The following is a 17,744-nucleotide window of genomic DNA, read 5'->3' on the forward strand; positions in this document are numbered from 1 at the left end:
AAAAAGAAATAAAGAAAAATTTCATAAGACCACCTAAATAATAAGGTTCTGTGAAGTGATACCTATGTAGTTTAAAATTTACCAGGAATTTTCCTAAATTTGGAAAAAATAGTTGTTTTTATTAGTCCAATCTTGAGGTATACAGATTAATTCTGTGACACAGGCATAGTACAAGTATTTCCAACATGAACAATTTTAGATGTTGATAAACTAGGAGGAGCTGGGAAAATGAAAAGAAGCAGAGGATTCATAATGTAAAAGTAGACACTTGATTGAACAACCAAATTTCATATATTGTGGCTTGCTGACATGTTTTTGTTTTATTGAACTTTTTAAAACTTGACTTTAGAATGTTATGACAATTTTGATAACAAGTATGTGTTCTAGAATCTGCAATGAAATTAAATTTCTTTACAGATATAAAAGGGACATAAAACAATTTGCTGTTATATGAGTTAGCAAAAGGGTAGATAAACAGAATGGGAAATTATTACGAATCTTTTTCTACTGAACTTTTTTCTGAATTCTGTACAGGTAAAAGGAATGTTCTAAGTTATGGAAATTGTTGTTGGATATGCCTGCTGTTGAAACTGAAGATACAGTCTACAAAAATGAAAGTAAACTGAAAATAATCAACAAGATGTATTCCCTTAAGAAAGAGACTTTCTACCCTAAGTATAAGACAGTCATAGGGCTGGAGTAAGGTAATAATCACTTCATTTGAAAATCGTATTAGTATTCCTGATCTCCATGCAACAAAGGAAGAGTCATTCTGCAAAGAGATCCACTCCTAAGTGAATTGTATTAAACTACCCACAAGGTAGGAGCTACAGGTAGAAATTAAGCCTAAGCCAGAGGATAGGCCTGGTTGACCAGCTCATTACTGTAGTTGTGTGTTTGACAAGAAGTAAATATTATCAATGGCCAAACTAGGCAGGAAACTCTTAGGTGTTTCTTATTAGTATTTATAATGAAAAAGGAAGTTCTGTGGGCATCCTGAATGAAAGAGGGAGGACACTCCCTATTCAGAAGTGACACCAGTGGAGAGTAGGCACATTATAAAGTAGAAGCAATATTGTACCAAATTTGTGGCTTCCAATGTCACTCAAATGAAAATGCTCTCTACAATTTCTTAACTGCCGAATCCAATGACCTTTTCTCAATTCTTTATCTTTCTTGAATTCTCCATAGCATTTGACATTCTATACCCAGATTTCTACTCCCACATCTTTAATTTCCTGCTATTTATCTCTATATGGATATCTCACTAACATTTTAAATTCAACACATCCAACAAAGAATTTACTAAATTTCCTTCCAAACTCAAGCTCTTCTAAATCTCTTCCTTATTATTGAGGATACTATCATTCCCCTAGTAACATGGTATTATAATTTTAATAACATCCTCACTTCTCTCTCCCTCATATCATGTATCCAATCAGATGCCAAATCTCACTAGTTCTTTGACTAAATCTCTCTCCTTTCCTTTTACACACACACACATATATATGTATATATATATATATATATATGTATATATACTACCATATTTTAAATCTCATGTCCTCTTAATTGATTTCCTCACAACTGTTCCCTACACAATCCATTTTATGTAGCTGCCTAAGTGTTTACCTCCAAAGTTCAGGTTTGACAACATCATATCTCTACCCAATAAAAACAGTGGCTCTCTGTTAAATCCAAGTAGGATCATCTGACACTCTTGGGCTTCACCTGCTTCCCAGCCTTTTTTTATATAAGTCTCTTCATTCTTCAATCTATCCCAATTGACCTTATCGCTCATGCTCAACATTTCTTTTGCACTGACTTCCTTAACCTAGAACATTTCATCTCTACCTCTTATTAACTATTTTTTTTTCAGGTGTCCTCATGGAATGGCTTATTACAGTGTCATCTTACAGGGTGGGAAGCAATACATGAAATTAAAGCACTGGACAGAAAGGCAAAGGCCTCTGGGATTGGCATGCAACACTGAGACAGTCAAGCTCAAACACCAGGCCCCAGGCTGGGGGGGGGGGGGCTTGGCCGCTCAGATTCGGCCATGGGAGACAACCCAGGAGGGGTTTCTTTCCTTTCCCCTCCCCCCACCCTTAATACATTAAGAATGAGATTCGTACTTCTTGTAAAATGCCCAATGTTGGGTATTGTTTTTCTCCTCAACTTGGAAATAATAAAAAAAAAAAACCATTAAAAAAGAGGAAGAAAGAAGAAAATGAGAAAGAGAGGCAAGTAGGAGCCAGGAGGATGGGGGACAAGGGATCGAGTTTGCCCCTTCCTCCCATTTTAGTGCAGCCCCCTAAACCCTTTGGTCCCTGCTGGGCTGACCTGTGAGAGGGACATGCCAAGATGGCCTCCTGGGATGGACAGGAAGCATGAGGGGCTAGTGGGGGACTGGGAGGGGAGGAGCTGGGACAGGACCAAGGCCACGTCCCTCTGGCCCAGAGGTTCTGATGGCTGCTCCTTCCCCTCCACTGGATTGGCTCATCTGGTCCCAGTTGGCAGCCAGAGATTCACAGTCTCCCTGGGGTGGGGCTTCAGTCCTGGCTGGTCCAGTTCTCAACAGCATCTCAGTCTTTGTGTTGAGGGTTAGGGAGAAGAGGGGGCTGGAGAGGGTGACCCAGGGCACCCATGGGGTGCCCCCACCCTGGCTCACAGGTACAACTCGTGGGCTTTGATATGCTCTAGCTGTTCCCTAAGCTGCAGAAAGGTGGGCCAAATGGCGGCATCCAGGTGCCAGCATTTCTTCATGACTTCATAGATGGTGGCTGGGCAGCCATCTGGGGCATCCATTTTGTAGCCCTTCTCTACTCTTGGAACCACATCCTTCAGAGGGATTCTAGGATAAGGCACTCTGCCGAAGGAGTAGATCTCCCAGGGAGTATCCCGAAACTCCATGTCTGACTTGGTGGAGAATTTCTTTTCTCTCAGGGCCTCAGGGGCAGTCTACTTGACGGGCAGCTTCCCAGTGTCCTGGGTACAAGAGGCCTCTTTGGTGAGGCCAAAATCGCTGACCTTGGCGATGTTGTCTTCAGACACCAATACATTTTGGGCAGCTAAATCCCGATGCACAAAGTTGTTGGCCTCCAGGTATTCCATTGCCTCACAAACATCTAGGGAGATTTTGAGGAGGCAATCTCTGCCCAGCACCAACCTGCCCCTTGACCACAGATAATCTACCAGGCTGCCCTTAGCCATGTACTCTGTGATGATATAAAGGCCTCCCTCTCCTTCACAATCACCCCAAGTTGCTGCACGAGGTTGCTGTGCTGGAGTTGCATCATGACTGAGGCCTTGGCCAGGAAGGCCTGTGAGGTGGCATCATTCTTAATGCACTTCACGGCTACTTTGTTACCCCAGTAGTTCCCGAGCATCACATCCCCAAATTCACCCTTGCCAATGGTTTTAAGCAGTTTGAGGTCTTTCATATTGAGAGCCCAGCCACTTCAGGAGAACTCATCTTGGGCTGCAACAGTCCCTTCCATGACCTTTGGTTTGATGAGGTGGGTACAGAGTCCATCAGCATCAGTGGTGTAGTGCTCCACCAGCTGCATGAGATTCTCAAAGTAGACCTCCTCGCCAATGCTGAGCTTGCTGGCATAACAGATGATGTGGTAGTGTTCCTCCTTGCCCTCACAGCTCACACATAAGGTGTAGTCACCTGGGTAGTTGGTGCTCTCTTGGACCAGGAAGAGGCCTGTCTGGGGGGGGGGTACAGCAGCCTCTCTGCCTGCTCCCGAATGATCTTCCCATGGAACCATGGCATGAGACTCAGCTTGGTGCCCGCCTTCACTCTTCCTGCTTCTGCACATAATTGGCTGGGTTGATGCCTTGCCAGCCAACCTTGTTTTTGGCTTTGTATCAATTGGGGTCCTATGGTGAGCACATCCCCAGTGCTGAAGGGCAGGTCTTGCTCAGCTGTGCCATGGAAGTTGTATTTGGCAATACATTCTGTAACGGATGGCCAAATGGCCTGGATTGCTGACATCTTTTCTGGAATTCTGACATCCAACTCTCACAAGAAGGATCTGTCAATTGGTACCATTAGAGCCGGCTCCGAGTGCTGTGGTCCGAGCTGCCCGGCCCTGGCGACATCAGGAGCTGTGGGGCAGTCTGTGTAGGGGCGGCAGGAGCAGGTGATGCAGCCGCCACCATGGCCCCAGGAGAGTTCCGCTTCTGAGCGGTGCGGGTGGGGGGCCTCTTATTAACTTTTAATTCATTCAAGACACAGCTTAAGAAAAATTTCTATGAATCCTCTAATGATGTTCCCAGTTCCTTACTCTCAAAATTACCTTGTGTTTAGAATATAAGCTCCTTGAGGTTAGCACTATTTCAATTTTGTCCCTGTATCTTCAATGCTTAGCAGAGTACATGTACTAAAAAGGAACTTAATAAATGTTTATTGATTAAACAGAATAAATAAGACTTGTAAAAGCACAAAAAGGATTTTCCTAAATATGAACCCTACACCCCAAACATAACCTATGTCCTCTGTGCCACAGATAACAGAGGGTTATACAAAGAAATATGTGTTGAACTCATTGATATAGTCTGTGTTTACAGGTTCTCATTAACTTTGCTTCACCTTTGCTTGCTTTGTGGATATCTTTCTCCATGGAACAAGTAGAGCAGCAGTGCTGAGGACAGCGGAATCCTCTAGATTCAAAGACAGCAGTAGCAAATTTGCGAACACAGGCCTCATGGTAAAATTTACCACAAGCAGTGACAGAACAACGCTTCAAATCTTTACCAGGAACCTTACAAGAGAAGCAAGTATGATGCCCTAGAAAATACACAAAGAAACAAGGATATATTATATTCTACTTAAACAAATATTATCACAAAGAAGGGACTATATAAAAAAAATATTTCCAAACATGTGGTAGATGCTAAAAATAATAGTATTTTGTGGACTTGGGTCATAATGAATTTTCTAGAATAATCCTGTACTACAATTCCTTCTGGCTATGGAATGGTTTTTTCCTAACATAAACACCTGGCAGTGATTTTTTTTTTGTAAGGCAATGGGGTTAAGTGGCTTGCCCAAGGCCACACATCTAGGTAATTATTAAGTGTCTGAGGCTGGATTTGAACTCAGATACTCCTGACTCCAGGGCTGGTGCTCTATCCACTATGCCACCTAGCCGCCCCCTTTCTTTCTTTCTTTTTTTTTTTTCTGGCAGTGATTTTTTGCAATGAAGAAGGCAAGGGAGAAAACCTATAAGTTTTCACCTTTTTTGCTTTACCATCCAGATTCATTAACATTCCCTCTTCTGTCCCCATATATAAGTACATACATACATATATAAATACATACTTCTCAAATAGTCAACCATGGAGCCAAATCAAAAGAGATATAAATCAAAATTTCCCAATCCCAACATAATAGTTTAGGGATATGATTGAAGAAAAGAGGGTGGGGAGGGGATATGTTTACCATTCTAATCTATCTTCCAGTTCCAAACTGAATTGAACTACTCTGGATCCATTCTGTTCTCTTCCTCTCTCCATGCCTTTGCTCATATATCTCCTGATACCTGGAATACCCTTCTCACTCTGATTCTGCCTAGCCATTTCAAAGTTCTCATCTTTCAAAACTCAGATCTGGCTCCTTTTTAAAGTCTTCCCTGACATAATCATTTCTTTCCCTGCTCACCAACTTCCCATTCTCAACTTATCTTTATCCTCTCAAAATTATTATGGAATTTACTTTGCACCTAACACATTCTCCTTTATACTGTGGTTATTTGTATATGTGTATTTTTGTCCTTAGTGGCTTATACAATTTTTTTTTTTTGCAAGACAAAGGGGTTAAGTGACTTGCCTAAAGTCACAGAGATAGTATTAAGTGTCTGAGGTTGGATTTGAACTCAGGTCCTCCTAACTCCAGAGTTGGTGCTCTATCCACTGTGCCATACTATGTGCTCTTTATAAAATCCTTAAAAGAGAGTATAATCTGCATCATATTTATCTTTCTACCCATGGTGTCTTTATCTCTTATATTGATTTTTTTGGTCTTCACTTGATTTTGTTGCAAGATATAAAATATACAAAGCTACCTATAAAATGAGATTGAATTTGAAAATGCTTAAGTCTTTTTTGATATCCTAAGACCCAAAGTAGAACATGGTTTATTCCAAGGAATTCCACTTCCAGCTTCAAAACTGCAGTTTGTCAAGAAACCAGGATCATTATGTGGGTGTGGGATAGGGAGTATCAGACTGAGTTCAATAAGCTTCATCTACAAGAGGTCTCACCAGCTACTGGGATGATGAACCCTTTGAATCATTAGGTCCTTTCATCTACCCTGTCACTGAACTTTCAGTCCACTAGGCCTTGCCATCTGCTTATTATCACACTCTAAAAGACAACTGGGTACTATCTGCACTTCAGTTGACTGTATTTTTTTTTTAATTCTACAAATTTATTGAAAATGAAAATCTTTCCTGCAATCACCACTGAATGAAAGGGTAGGTTGTCTCAATATTATATTTCTTGAGAACATGGATTGACATGCTTTTCTATGTCACACTCCTCTTTAACAGTATTTGATACACTGTAAGCTCTAATTATTTTTCATTTATTTAATTTTTCTTTTTTACAGGATGAATGAAAGGATTAAATCAGGGGAGTGCTGGTTAACCTAGATTAAAAAAAAACACAGTTATTAGAGGCCTCTATGCAATTTTTGTGGAAAGTATGGAGAGATAAGGACTAAATCACAGTAATTAAGATTTGGAACTATTTTAATTGCTGGATCCTAGGAATAGTTATTAATGGTTTGATGTTAACTTTGGTGCCTAGGGACCTGTATTTTGTCCTATGCTATTTAATATTTTTTGTCAATGATTTACATAAAGTTCATGCGGGTGTGCCAGGAGCTATTCCAAGACTTTCTGTTTGATGTGGGCATCTGGGGAATTCACCTCACCCATTCCTGCCAGGCTACTTGAAAGCAACTCTGAGTCTCATACCTCCCTCAGGTGGGAGGGGGAGTGAAGAGTAGACATCTGGGAGCGCCTCCAACTCTTTCAGAAGGGAATCTAGAAAATTCACCTCATCACTCCCCAACCATCTGACCCCTCAATTTCATGATCTCTAGAAACTCATCATTTTTCAAAATGAAACCAACTTTGGCAGAGCTGATGTCTTCCCCCATTAGACTGTGAGCTTCTTGAGCACAGGGGCTATTTAATGCCTTTTTTTGGATGTTCAATTCTTAACAGAGTACCTGACAAATAGCAAGAACTTACTAAATGTTTCCAGACTATTGACCTCTGGTGGTGAATTTTTGGGAGGACATAAACCAGAGTTACACAGGTTACATAGGCACAATTGTGAATCTTTAATCTTCAGTTTGTGGGAGCTCCTGAATTGAAGAGATCACAGAACTATTTGAATAGTTTAGATAAAAGCAAAGGAAGAAATAGTCAACCAGAAAAAAAATGAAGACACGAAGAATGACTGAGGAAAACACTGGATTGAATCAAGTAAGAATTAATTCAATAGGGACAAATAAAGTCATAAACTTGGATTAAGAAAAATCAACTTCTTGATAATAAGATGGGGAAGAGGTTCAGATTTTAAATGTGAAAATTACTAAGTTATTTCTGTAGACTTTCAATGAGTCAATAGTGTGATATAACAACTCAGAAAGTTAAAGTGATCTTAGGGCTACATATATTAAGGGGTGTACAGTATACATGAGTAAGGAAATGAGTGTCCCACTGTATTCTGGGCTGGTCAGCTATGTGGAGTCCCATGGTTAAGGTCATTGACATACAGTGACAAGCTAGAAGGCAACCAGGATGATGAAAGGACTGCAGACCATGTCATGTGAGGATCAATTTAAAGAAATAGATTTTTGAACATAAAGATGAGATAATTTGGGGGATTTGAGAGAGAGTGGACATGATAACCATCTCTTGGGAAGATGAAATAATAGATTTGAGCATGGACTTAGATGGTCATTCTAAGAACAAGAGTTTGCAAAGAGGTAAATTTAGGATAAATTAAGGCAAAATTTCTTTTTAACAATTAAGTCATGGGGGGCATGGGTTCACTCCTCACCAGAGGAGTTCAATTAATGGTTTGAAAACAATTCTATAAAGGGGATTCTTGTTCTGGCTGACTCCTGAGATTTTCTAATCCTTTTATGTTTGATAAAGTCCAAAATATGAAGATGTACAAAGGTTAGGGTCACCTATTAAAATGAGGTTCAAGAATCAGGAACATAATTATACTTCACAACTGCCACAGCATAAAAAGAAAATGAAAGTGAACTCTTTGTAATTATAATCATCAAGTTTGGTTCCAGAGAAAAGTTAAGACAAGGTAGAAGATTATAGGTACAGAATATGTACAGTCAGACACAAAGAATAATGGTTGTTATGCTGAGTTGCCTTTTCTCTCTTTATTCACACACATACACAAGTATATATGTGTGAATGTGTGTGTATATATTTATGTATAACATATAAATATATACTATTTAACACAAATATATATATATATTAAACAATGGGTTGCTTTGCTAGTTCTGAAGGGGACATATTTGAAAACAGGTAATGTAAAAACAAGACACCCATAAAAGAAACATCTAAAAAACATGAAATTAAATGATGTATATCATATTTTCGTACTGTATTATTGGGAGAGAAGAAATATTAGACTGACTACTAAACTGAAGGTCCACAGAGTCATTGTGCTGACCTCATTGCTATATGCCTGTGAAATCTGGACTGTCTACTAATGCCATGCCAGGAAACTAAATTGGTTCCATTTAAATTGTTTTAGGAAGATTCTGAAGATCACCTGGGAGGAGAAGATAGCAGATGGTGAGGTACTTTCTTGAGCTAAAGAGCCAAGCTTTCAGATGTTATTATAGAAAACACAACTACAAAAGGTTGGGGCACTTTGTTTGAATGCCAAATGTATGCTTGCTAAAAAGACAATTTTATAGAGAACTTACACAAGACAAGTGCTCATGGAAGAAGCAATACAGGGACATCTGAGGATCTCCCTTAAAACATTGGAATTGATTAGGCAGCATGAGAGGCACTGGGAAAAGACTACCCAACATGGTGTGCCCTCATCAGTGAGGGTGCTGTAAGCTCAAAGGAAATATGCCCGGCTAGGTGGCGCAGTGGATAAAGCACCGGCCCTGGAGTCAGGAGTACCTGGGTTCAAATCCGGTCTCAGACATTTAATAATTACCTAGCTGTGTGGCCTTGGGCAAGCCACTTAACCCCATTTGCCTTGCAAAAAAACCTAAAAAAAAAGGAAATATGATATTTGTAAGTTTAGACTGCCCACCCCAGGTATTCACGTGGACTATTTGTGCCCGAACTGTGATGAAGCATTTTGAGCTTGTATTGGTCTGATCAGTCACAATTGGACCAAAATGTAACTAGCCTTTTAACATAATGATGTCATTTTTGTCTTCTTGAGTAATGAAGGAAAAGAACCAACCAACTGTATTATAAATTCTTTGAGGTAAATTAAACTTATTTGTATCCCACACAGTCTAAGCACATAGTAGTTATTCTCTTTCTCTCTGTATATGTAATTATGAGTTTTTAAAAATAATGAATGAATAAAAAAACCCCTACAATGGATAGTCAGGAGGACCTGAGTTCAAATGTGACCTTAGACACTAAAAAAAAAAATTACCTAGCTGTGTGACCTTGGGAAAGTCACTTAACCTCATTACCTTGCAAAAACAATACCTCCCAACCCAAGAACTCATTCAAGCTCCACTTTCCTAAAAGCTTAATCCAAACACTAAATTTAGAAGAACCAAGTAGTTAAGATAAACTTAAGAAGACTTTACAGAGACATAATTTTTTTTCCAAATTTCAAATATGCAGAAATGTATACAAGGTGAATTTCTTCCTTTTCTTTAGATACTCACATTTAAGAAGTTATGAGTGTCACCAAGCCGAGTAAAAAAAAAATTTAGTTTTGTATAGCTCTACTAAGCAAGAATATCCCTACCATCACATTATTCATGAATTCTTAATCCATCAATTCTATTTACAAGCTCTAAATTTATTTCATATTAATCCAATACTAGCAGGAACAATAAAACTTGGATACTTATTGTAAGCTCTGTCCAGCAAATATGGGCTATTACATAAAAGAAAAACTAAAGAGAAAAGTTGGCACTTGGATTTTAAATGTTAATATTTTTAATTTGACATGTCAAGAAGAATGTTGCAAATATTAAGATGGGCAGATGTCAGGAAAAACAGTAAGATTTTCCACCTTTCCCATCTCCACAAAAATAAGTAAATTTACCTGTTTTACATTCAGTACAAAGGAACCTTCCATTAGGATAAGATGACAATCCCAGGCAATCTAGATGAAAATGTTTACAGCATTCCCCCTCACAAACAATCAGGGAGTCACCATAATTTTCACAGATCTAGAATACAGTTAAACAGAAACAACTGTAAATTAATATTTCTCAACCAGTGGTTCATAGGAAATTTTTGGGACTCTTTGGGAAATTTTATTTCTAATGGGTCATTTATTTTTAGACAATCAACAGATTGTATGACGGAATCTTAGAAAACATCTAGTCCAAATCTGGCAATTTTACAGGTAGGAAAACTGAACCTCAGGGAGGTAAAGTACTTTTCCCATTGTCACATTCAGAAGAAACAGAGCCTCTGACTCTGAAACAAGTTTTCTTGTCACCAAAGCTACTTCTTAAAATCCATAAACTAAAACATACAACTCAATTCCTTCTAAAAACTTTTTTTTCCCTCCTATCTCAGCTATCTACACCCTAATCCATCAAAAAAGAGCAGCTGCAAAAGGCAAAGTGAGAAACATGTTTTGGGCTAGTTGGAGAAAACTGATGTAAGTGATGACCTGTTTAGATGTCAATAAGTGAAAATATGGAGACTTAAAAGGGATATAACTTCATTCTACATTCTAAGGGATACTGTAAAAAAAAAAAGAATTATGTCAAGACAATATGGAGATAAACTAGCTATTAGTAATTCTCCCAATACTCTACTAAGCAAGAATATCACTACCATCACATTATTCATGAATTCTTAATCCATCAATTCTATTTACAAGCTCTAAATTTATTTCATATTAATCCAATACTAGCAGGAACAATAAAACTTAGACACTTACTGTCAAGCAACTATGCAAATGGGATGTAAAAGTAGAAAGGGGGTCCAGCAAAGAATGTATTCTGAAATCCTGGTTTTTGATATAATCTACTTAAACTTAGATTCATGGCAATTATAACACATTTTTGTTTATCAGTTACATGTTTTCTGAAAGAATTTTTCATACCAAAGAGGGGAAAGTGAGTGCCAGGAATAACTTTGTTTCATCAGCTTCAAAGGGATCCAATCATTTAAGGAATTCTCCTCTCCAATCAATTATTATTCCAAATCTGGAGACTAATCTCAGTAAAGAAATGGTTGTAAGCCAGTCATCCTACCTGACACACAGTGTCTTTCTTATTGGTTCCAGTTCCTCTTCTTGATAGACTTGAGTCCACTGATTGTACATCAGAGGTATCAGCATCAGCAGCAGCTGAAGGACTATCTAACTGCTTTCCAAAGCTTACCTATATGGAAAATATAGCATAACTATAAATAAGAATTCCATCCTTCAAGTCAGGAGCTCTGAAAAAAAAATCTAGTGAGCCTTGTGCAAAAGGTGCCCTTGAAAGATCTAACAAACTTGGGCCTGTGGATGTTGTCATGCAATCTCTGCAAACAGGGGCCTGAGAAAGAGCCAGAGCTGTTTTTTAACTTATGTTCTCTTTTCAGGGAAGAGATTAGTGCAAGTTGTCTGCCTCTCCCATTCCTCAGCCCCACAACAAAAAATTAGAGCTTATATTCAGTCATGTCTAGCTCTTCAAGAATCCCCACAAAATCTGGAAGATTGTCTGGGCCATTAGAAACATATCCATTACTTGCAGTCTTGACATTGCCATTCTTCTGTCAAGCATAGTTCAGAGCAGGACTGCCACCCAAAATTTTAAAAACACTTACTTGCAAATCATTAAGTCCTCTAGAATCGGAGTCAGATGTGTCTCTGTACGCTGAACTAGTCATTTCTACATCAGTTGAGGCGCGACTCCTTTTCTTTAGAGGTTTACAGGAATCTGAAATCTCGCTGGCACCTTAACACAACACACTGAAATTAATCCTAAAATATCGCTTAAATTTTTCTTTGCTGTGGGAGAAGATTTTTTTTCCTCAAACTCATCTTTAGTGTGAAAAAGCACAGCTCTCTTTGTAATGCTGAAGTCATGAATCAGAACTCCACAAGCTTCTGACCTGCCTGGTATAAAATGATTTAATTACAACTGCACCATTAAGACATTTAATTCAGTGCTCCTGAACTAAGACTAGTTTCATCCAACAATGCCCAAGTTCCATTCTGAAAACCAATTCTATCAAAATTGCAGGACGGCTGATAGATCTGGAACATTCTAAAGAACGATTCAATTTGGCGGGGAAAAGACATAAAACCCAACACATTGTGCAGCTTACAAATATGTTTGTAGAGACATCTCCATCTTGTTTTTATTAGGGATGTGACAAATCTTTGATTTGTATTCGATTCGTACACGGATAGTGCCATTTCCCCCCAATTTTTGTATTCAGCTTAATACTGCCCCCAAAACAAATTTTGAATGTTCAGGTAACTGTTCATCTGAGCCTTCCTTGGTGATCTGGCATTTATTCTGACCATTAACAAGTGCACCCTCTCTGCATGTCATGCCATGTCATAGCACATTGCTGAGGGCTGTAAATGGAGAGTCAGTGCTCAAATGTAGTCAAATCACGAAGAGTTGGAAGAGAGAGGCCTCTGTGGAATTTATGCAAGAAGGAATGAGTATGAAAAAAGCAGAGAATAGTGTGGAACTTTTTTTTAAACTGTATAATACAAATCCAGCCAAAACAAGAGTGCAAAAACAAAACAAAAAAAAAAAAACCCAACCAAACAAACAAAAAGAAAAAACACAAAAAAGTACCCCTACAAAGCAACACTTTTCATGGCCTAATGCTACAAAAAACAGCCACGATGAAACATGTGTAGGTCAGGCACGATGAGTACCAAGGAACCAAGGAAAGGGTTAATACTTAAACCCAAGATTTGTGTTTTGTTTTTCCCCCAACATTTCCATATAACAAATACACATCTAATCCAGCCCAGCAAAGTATGGAAGGAAGTGTGCAGTCCAGAAGAGACCATGGAGAAACGAGTCTCCTGAGGCCATGAAGATCCGTTAACAGGCCGGGTGAGATGGAGCACTTGATACATAGCCATATTCTGTGATGGAGGATGTGGGCCATGTTAGACTGCTCAGATTACTGGAACCTTGTTATTAATCCCACTCTATAAATGTTTCCACTCAACAGTGTTTCCTGATATCTATAAATGAGAGTGCCTGCCAGGATAAACGCTGATAAAAAAACAAAAAACAAAAACTGCACAATCTATTTCCTTCATTTGCTGGTGTGTGGACCCAGAGTACCACCACAGAATGTTTCCTTGGCCTAATACATCATTGGATTAAAAAGGACTTTTAACAGAGGAACAACAGTGCTGTACTGAGAAGCTTTCGAAGGGAAACACACAGGTACCGCCATTTCCGATGAGTTTCTGAAAATGCTAGAAAAATGGCAGACCGCCAAAGACAGCTGCCATGCTGTTCTCCATGATAACGGCACTAACATTAAAAAAAAAGAGCTTTTAATGATTGTAATGTATACAGTTTGGGCTGTTTGGCACAAACCCTGAAGATGTGCATTAATGATGCTTTATTTAAAAAAAAAACACCCCAAAAACAAAAACAACAGTCCATGTCGAAATTGATCAGCATAAAGTAATACGTTGGCTTGTATGCTGGACCCAAGATTTAAGCTGTACCCATCCAGCTCTGGCGAAAAAAATCACTTGAATGTTAAAGCAGTTGTTTATAGTCTTGTAGAAGAAACCAGTCAGAAGAATGCCAATAACGATGATGGTGAAATCAAAATCGAAAACAAAGAAAACTGTTTATCAAGCCGCTGTCAAAGAAATCTTGCATGGAGACTACAAGTCTGGAGTTTCTGGGATGAAATTGTACAGGAATCTCAGTCCACAGTTTCCTCAACCGCTGCGGAGACGGAGCTGTCACTGTATCTGACAGAGCCCTGCACTCCCCGGTCCGCCGACCCTGTGGAATGGTGGAAACACAACGCAATCAGGCCTCCTAATCTCGCAGCGATCGCGATGTCTTTTCTTGGAGCTCCGCCAAGCAGTGTTCCCTCCGAGAGGCTGTTCAGTTCTGCTGAGGATCTCCACGGAGACCATCGCTGCAGACTTCTCCCAGAAAATGCAGAGAGGCTGATGTTTTTTAAAATGCAATTTGCCCAGAGTAAACTACAAGTATTAAATGCAGTTTGAATGATCTCACCAAAAAAAGTACTAAAAACTAATACTAAATTTGTACTAAAATCAAATTGTAAACTTAAGATATATAAATTTAAGGTTATAAAAATTTAATGCATATCTCAAATAGATTTGCATATGGTCATCTAATAGTGGCCATAAATAAGCTATGAATTAATTTTTAAAGAGGATTTTATAGCACTGTAAGGTAATGTGGCAAGATTTTTCAATCTGGTTGTCTCATCTGATTTGTCATAGTCCATGTTTGACGAACATTAATAGCTACTATTCGGTATTCAGTCGAATACCAAAGAAGTGGATTCGTCACATCCCTAGTTATAAACCAGAAACCCCAGAATCATGGAGAAAAGGTGAAAATTGGATCAAATATGCATAGTGTTCTCCAATTTACCATAATTCAAGACTTTTCACGTGGAGATACAGATTAGATCAATATGATAAAGTCATACACACACACACACACACACACACACACACACACACACACGGAGGGGAGGGGGTACTGCAATTCCACACAAATTGACTGAAGAGCAACAACAATGAATTACAAAGACAGACAAAAATACAAGGAGTACAAAAAAGTAATTCTTTCAAAACTGGTTTAAATCAGGGAAATTCAAAGTAACATTACAGTGTGCAACTCACCTTTCTGTAATCCTGTCTTCACTGTAGTTTGTGGAACTGTTTCAACCTGTTTAGACAGGAAAACAACGAATTAATAAAAAAGTTTTTCTCTTTTAACTAACATAAAGGAAAAATAACACTTTCACCAATCTAAGTTATGATGAGTGGTTAGTGTATCTGAAATCGGAAGTCAGTCCCATCTTCAGGGCAAACTCTCTGTCCCAGGGTGGGGGGGCAGGGTTTAAATCCTAGCTGCCTATACTGAATACCAAGTGACAACACACAGCCACATGCTCTCTATCGAAGTCCTTTTCCCACCATTCCCTTGGTGTACGAAGACAACAAGAATACTTTCCTCGGTGTTCAGGAGGCAAGAGAGGGGTTGTTTCTGCAACCAGCCCCGATGTTGCTATAAACCCCTCCCGCCCCAAATACGTTAGGATAAATTTTTACTTACTATGATACTCAGGTTAATGTAACTCACGCCACTTTAAGACCCTTCCGCGCCTGCACTCACAGCTAAGTTGCTGGGAATCAGGACCCTCTCTGTAGAGAGTGCTACAGGGCTCCATACAGCTGGAAGCTCAATACTTTTGCTGCTAGTACAAACTTAAGAAAATAAGTTTGTGATATTGCAAAAGCACTTTCTTGAGTGTCTTATGAACAGTGTTCTTGATCCTACATTAGGAGAGCGAGATTAGAAGTTATTCTGCCAATGTATATGTAAAACACGTGATAATTTGGTGATTGAACCATCAGAATTAAAGGAGGGAAGCTGTTTGGGGAGTTCCTGTTTTGGGCTAAGGATTGAAGTTTATGTTTCCTTAAGATGTGTTAAGTATGCATGTTGAAACACGTTTTGTAAATATTTAAGGATTGTTCTAAATTCTTTTTAAAAAAATTTTATTTTTTTACAACAGGTAAAAAAACATACAACAGAAGCGCTTTTATAGGATACAATTAGTAATACAAATATAAAATCTTCTAAACAATCACTGGTATTGTTCTACGACTAACTATAACACAGTGGCATTAACATTTTGTTTGTCCCATTATTTGTATTCATTCTGCTTATAATTTTAAACTGACTGGTCACAGACTGAATTTGGGAACCAGTTGCAAGATTACAACTTTATTTTGGTAATAAATACTGTAGATTTGCAAGAGCTTAGAAAGATTTTTTGGAATATAATTTCCTAGGTATGAAGTTCTGTATGATAAGTGTGTAATCGGTTAGTGCATCACGAAGTTTTAGTTACATACTTTCTGGGAAAAATTGTTTCATATGCTCAATGATAGCATAAAGCACCCACACTGTCACTTTCATTCAAGTTAAGAAGTTTTAAAATACAAAAGGAATCACTTAAAACAAGAAAATCAACACTCAACATCAAGTGGTTAAAAAAACACAAAGCTCATCTGAATTAGTTCCATTTAGAATGCCTTCTGCCAAGACAATTAGCAAAATGGATACCCTTTTTATTTTGAAAAAGAAAAACCTTTTTTTTCCACTGGGCATCAAAGAAAAAAGCAGCAACAGTTTCCAGAAACTTCCTTGAAAAAGTAATTAAACACTTAATGTATATAACCATATAAGATTATATATACCTCATAAAATTAGTTTAATCACCTCCCTTAGCTCAGAATGATTTTTTTTGTTTTGTTTTTAAATAATAAAGTATTATTTATCTGACACCCCAATTACAGGTGAGTGCTGTTCCACTGAAGGAAAAAAATTCCAAAAAATCTGTTTTGCCAACAAAAAAAAAATCAGATTACCTATGATTATTTGACTCTTAAATATAACTCTTATAGTTAAATTAATTCGATTTGTTTTTAAAATAAAAACATAATACAAACCAGCAGCTTAAACCAAAAATCAAAAGAAAAAAATGGAAGGAACTCAATGGAGGTTCCACCAAACAAAAATCACTGAAAACATGAAATCATTTTGCTCATAACAAAAAATCTCAAAGTAAATGTGTCAGGTTCATTCAAGCGTCTTGCACCATCGGATTCCCATTTCCTGAAGCCTGACTGGTTCTGTGAAAGTGCCTGAAGCAGGATCACAGGAATGGCTGCCTTAGCAATGGGCACTGGCACTAACCAGCATGTAACATGAACAACAGTCTAGAAAGGAAACCCAATGGGGGAGAAGTTTTTTGTTTTTTGTTTTTAAAGAAAGGAAAAAAGAAAAGAAAAGACAGAAAGAAAAAAGAAGGGGAAGATACTAATATAAGCCACAACATTTACAAATACAATGTTTTAACTCTCTACATGTAGGAAGCCAACCTGCTCCTTTTTGATCTTCTTCTTTGGCACAACCTCAGTGGATTTCTCAGATTCAGAACGAGTTCTAATTGATCTTCTCTGCTGCTTCTTTTCTACGGAACCTAAAAGATATTTAAAAAAAATTAAAGATTCCTCAAAATTTAAAACTATAACTTACTCTTTATTGAGCACAACATTCATTCTCCTGCCTCCATGTATTAAATGAAACTGCTTCTATACTGCAAATCAATCCTTCTTTTCTCTATCACTTTTAAGGGTCTTGCTCCACTGTGATCACCATGAAACCTTTCCCAATCTTATGATGTTATAATGCCTTCTTCCCTCTTCAAATTACCTGGTATTTACTAAATTGGGTACATTTCTTTTATATGATA

The 17,744-nt window shown here is 38.2% G+C and overlaps 1 protein-coding gene and 1 pseudogene across 5 annotated transcripts in view; both read right to left on the bottom strand.

The window, feature by feature from the left end:
- The window catches only part of NSD3 (nuclear receptor binding SET domain protein 3), a 143,475-nt gene that overhangs the window by 25,580 nt on the left and 100,151 nt on the right, over positions 1 to 17,744 (bottom strand). For 4 of the 5 annotated variants that reach the window (XM_074208831.1, XM_074208829.1, XM_074208830.1 and 1 more), the window contains exons 8-13: positions 17,371 to 17,471; positions 15,100 to 15,145; positions 12,042 to 12,172; positions 11,483 to 11,611; positions 10,315 to 10,441; positions 4,601 to 4,798 (exon numbers count right to left, since the gene is read on the bottom strand). In XM_074208831.1, the coding sequence (XP_074064932.1) occupies positions 4,601 to 4,798; positions 10,315 to 10,441; positions 11,483 to 11,611; positions 12,042 to 12,172; positions 15,100 to 15,145; positions 17,371 to 17,471 (732 nt within the window). Of the gene's footprint in view, positions 1 to 4,600; positions 4,799 to 10,314; positions 10,442 to 11,482; positions 11,612 to 12,041; positions 12,173 to 12,550; positions 14,219 to 15,099; positions 15,146 to 17,370; positions 17,472 to 17,744 lie in introns of those variants that run through there. The other variant, XM_074208832.1, reaches the window with a different exon arrangement.
- LOC141503809 (tyrosine-protein kinase CSK pseudogene) lies at positions 4 to 4,591 on the bottom strand (annotated as a pseudogene).

Source organism: Macrotis lagotis, chromosome 1, assembly GCF_037893015.1.
Source record: "Macrotis lagotis isolate mMagLag1 chromosome 1, bilby.v1.9.chrom.fasta, whole genome shotgun sequence".
NCBI lineage: Eukaryota > Metazoa > Chordata > Mammalia > Peramelemorphia > Peramelidae > Macrotis > Macrotis lagotis.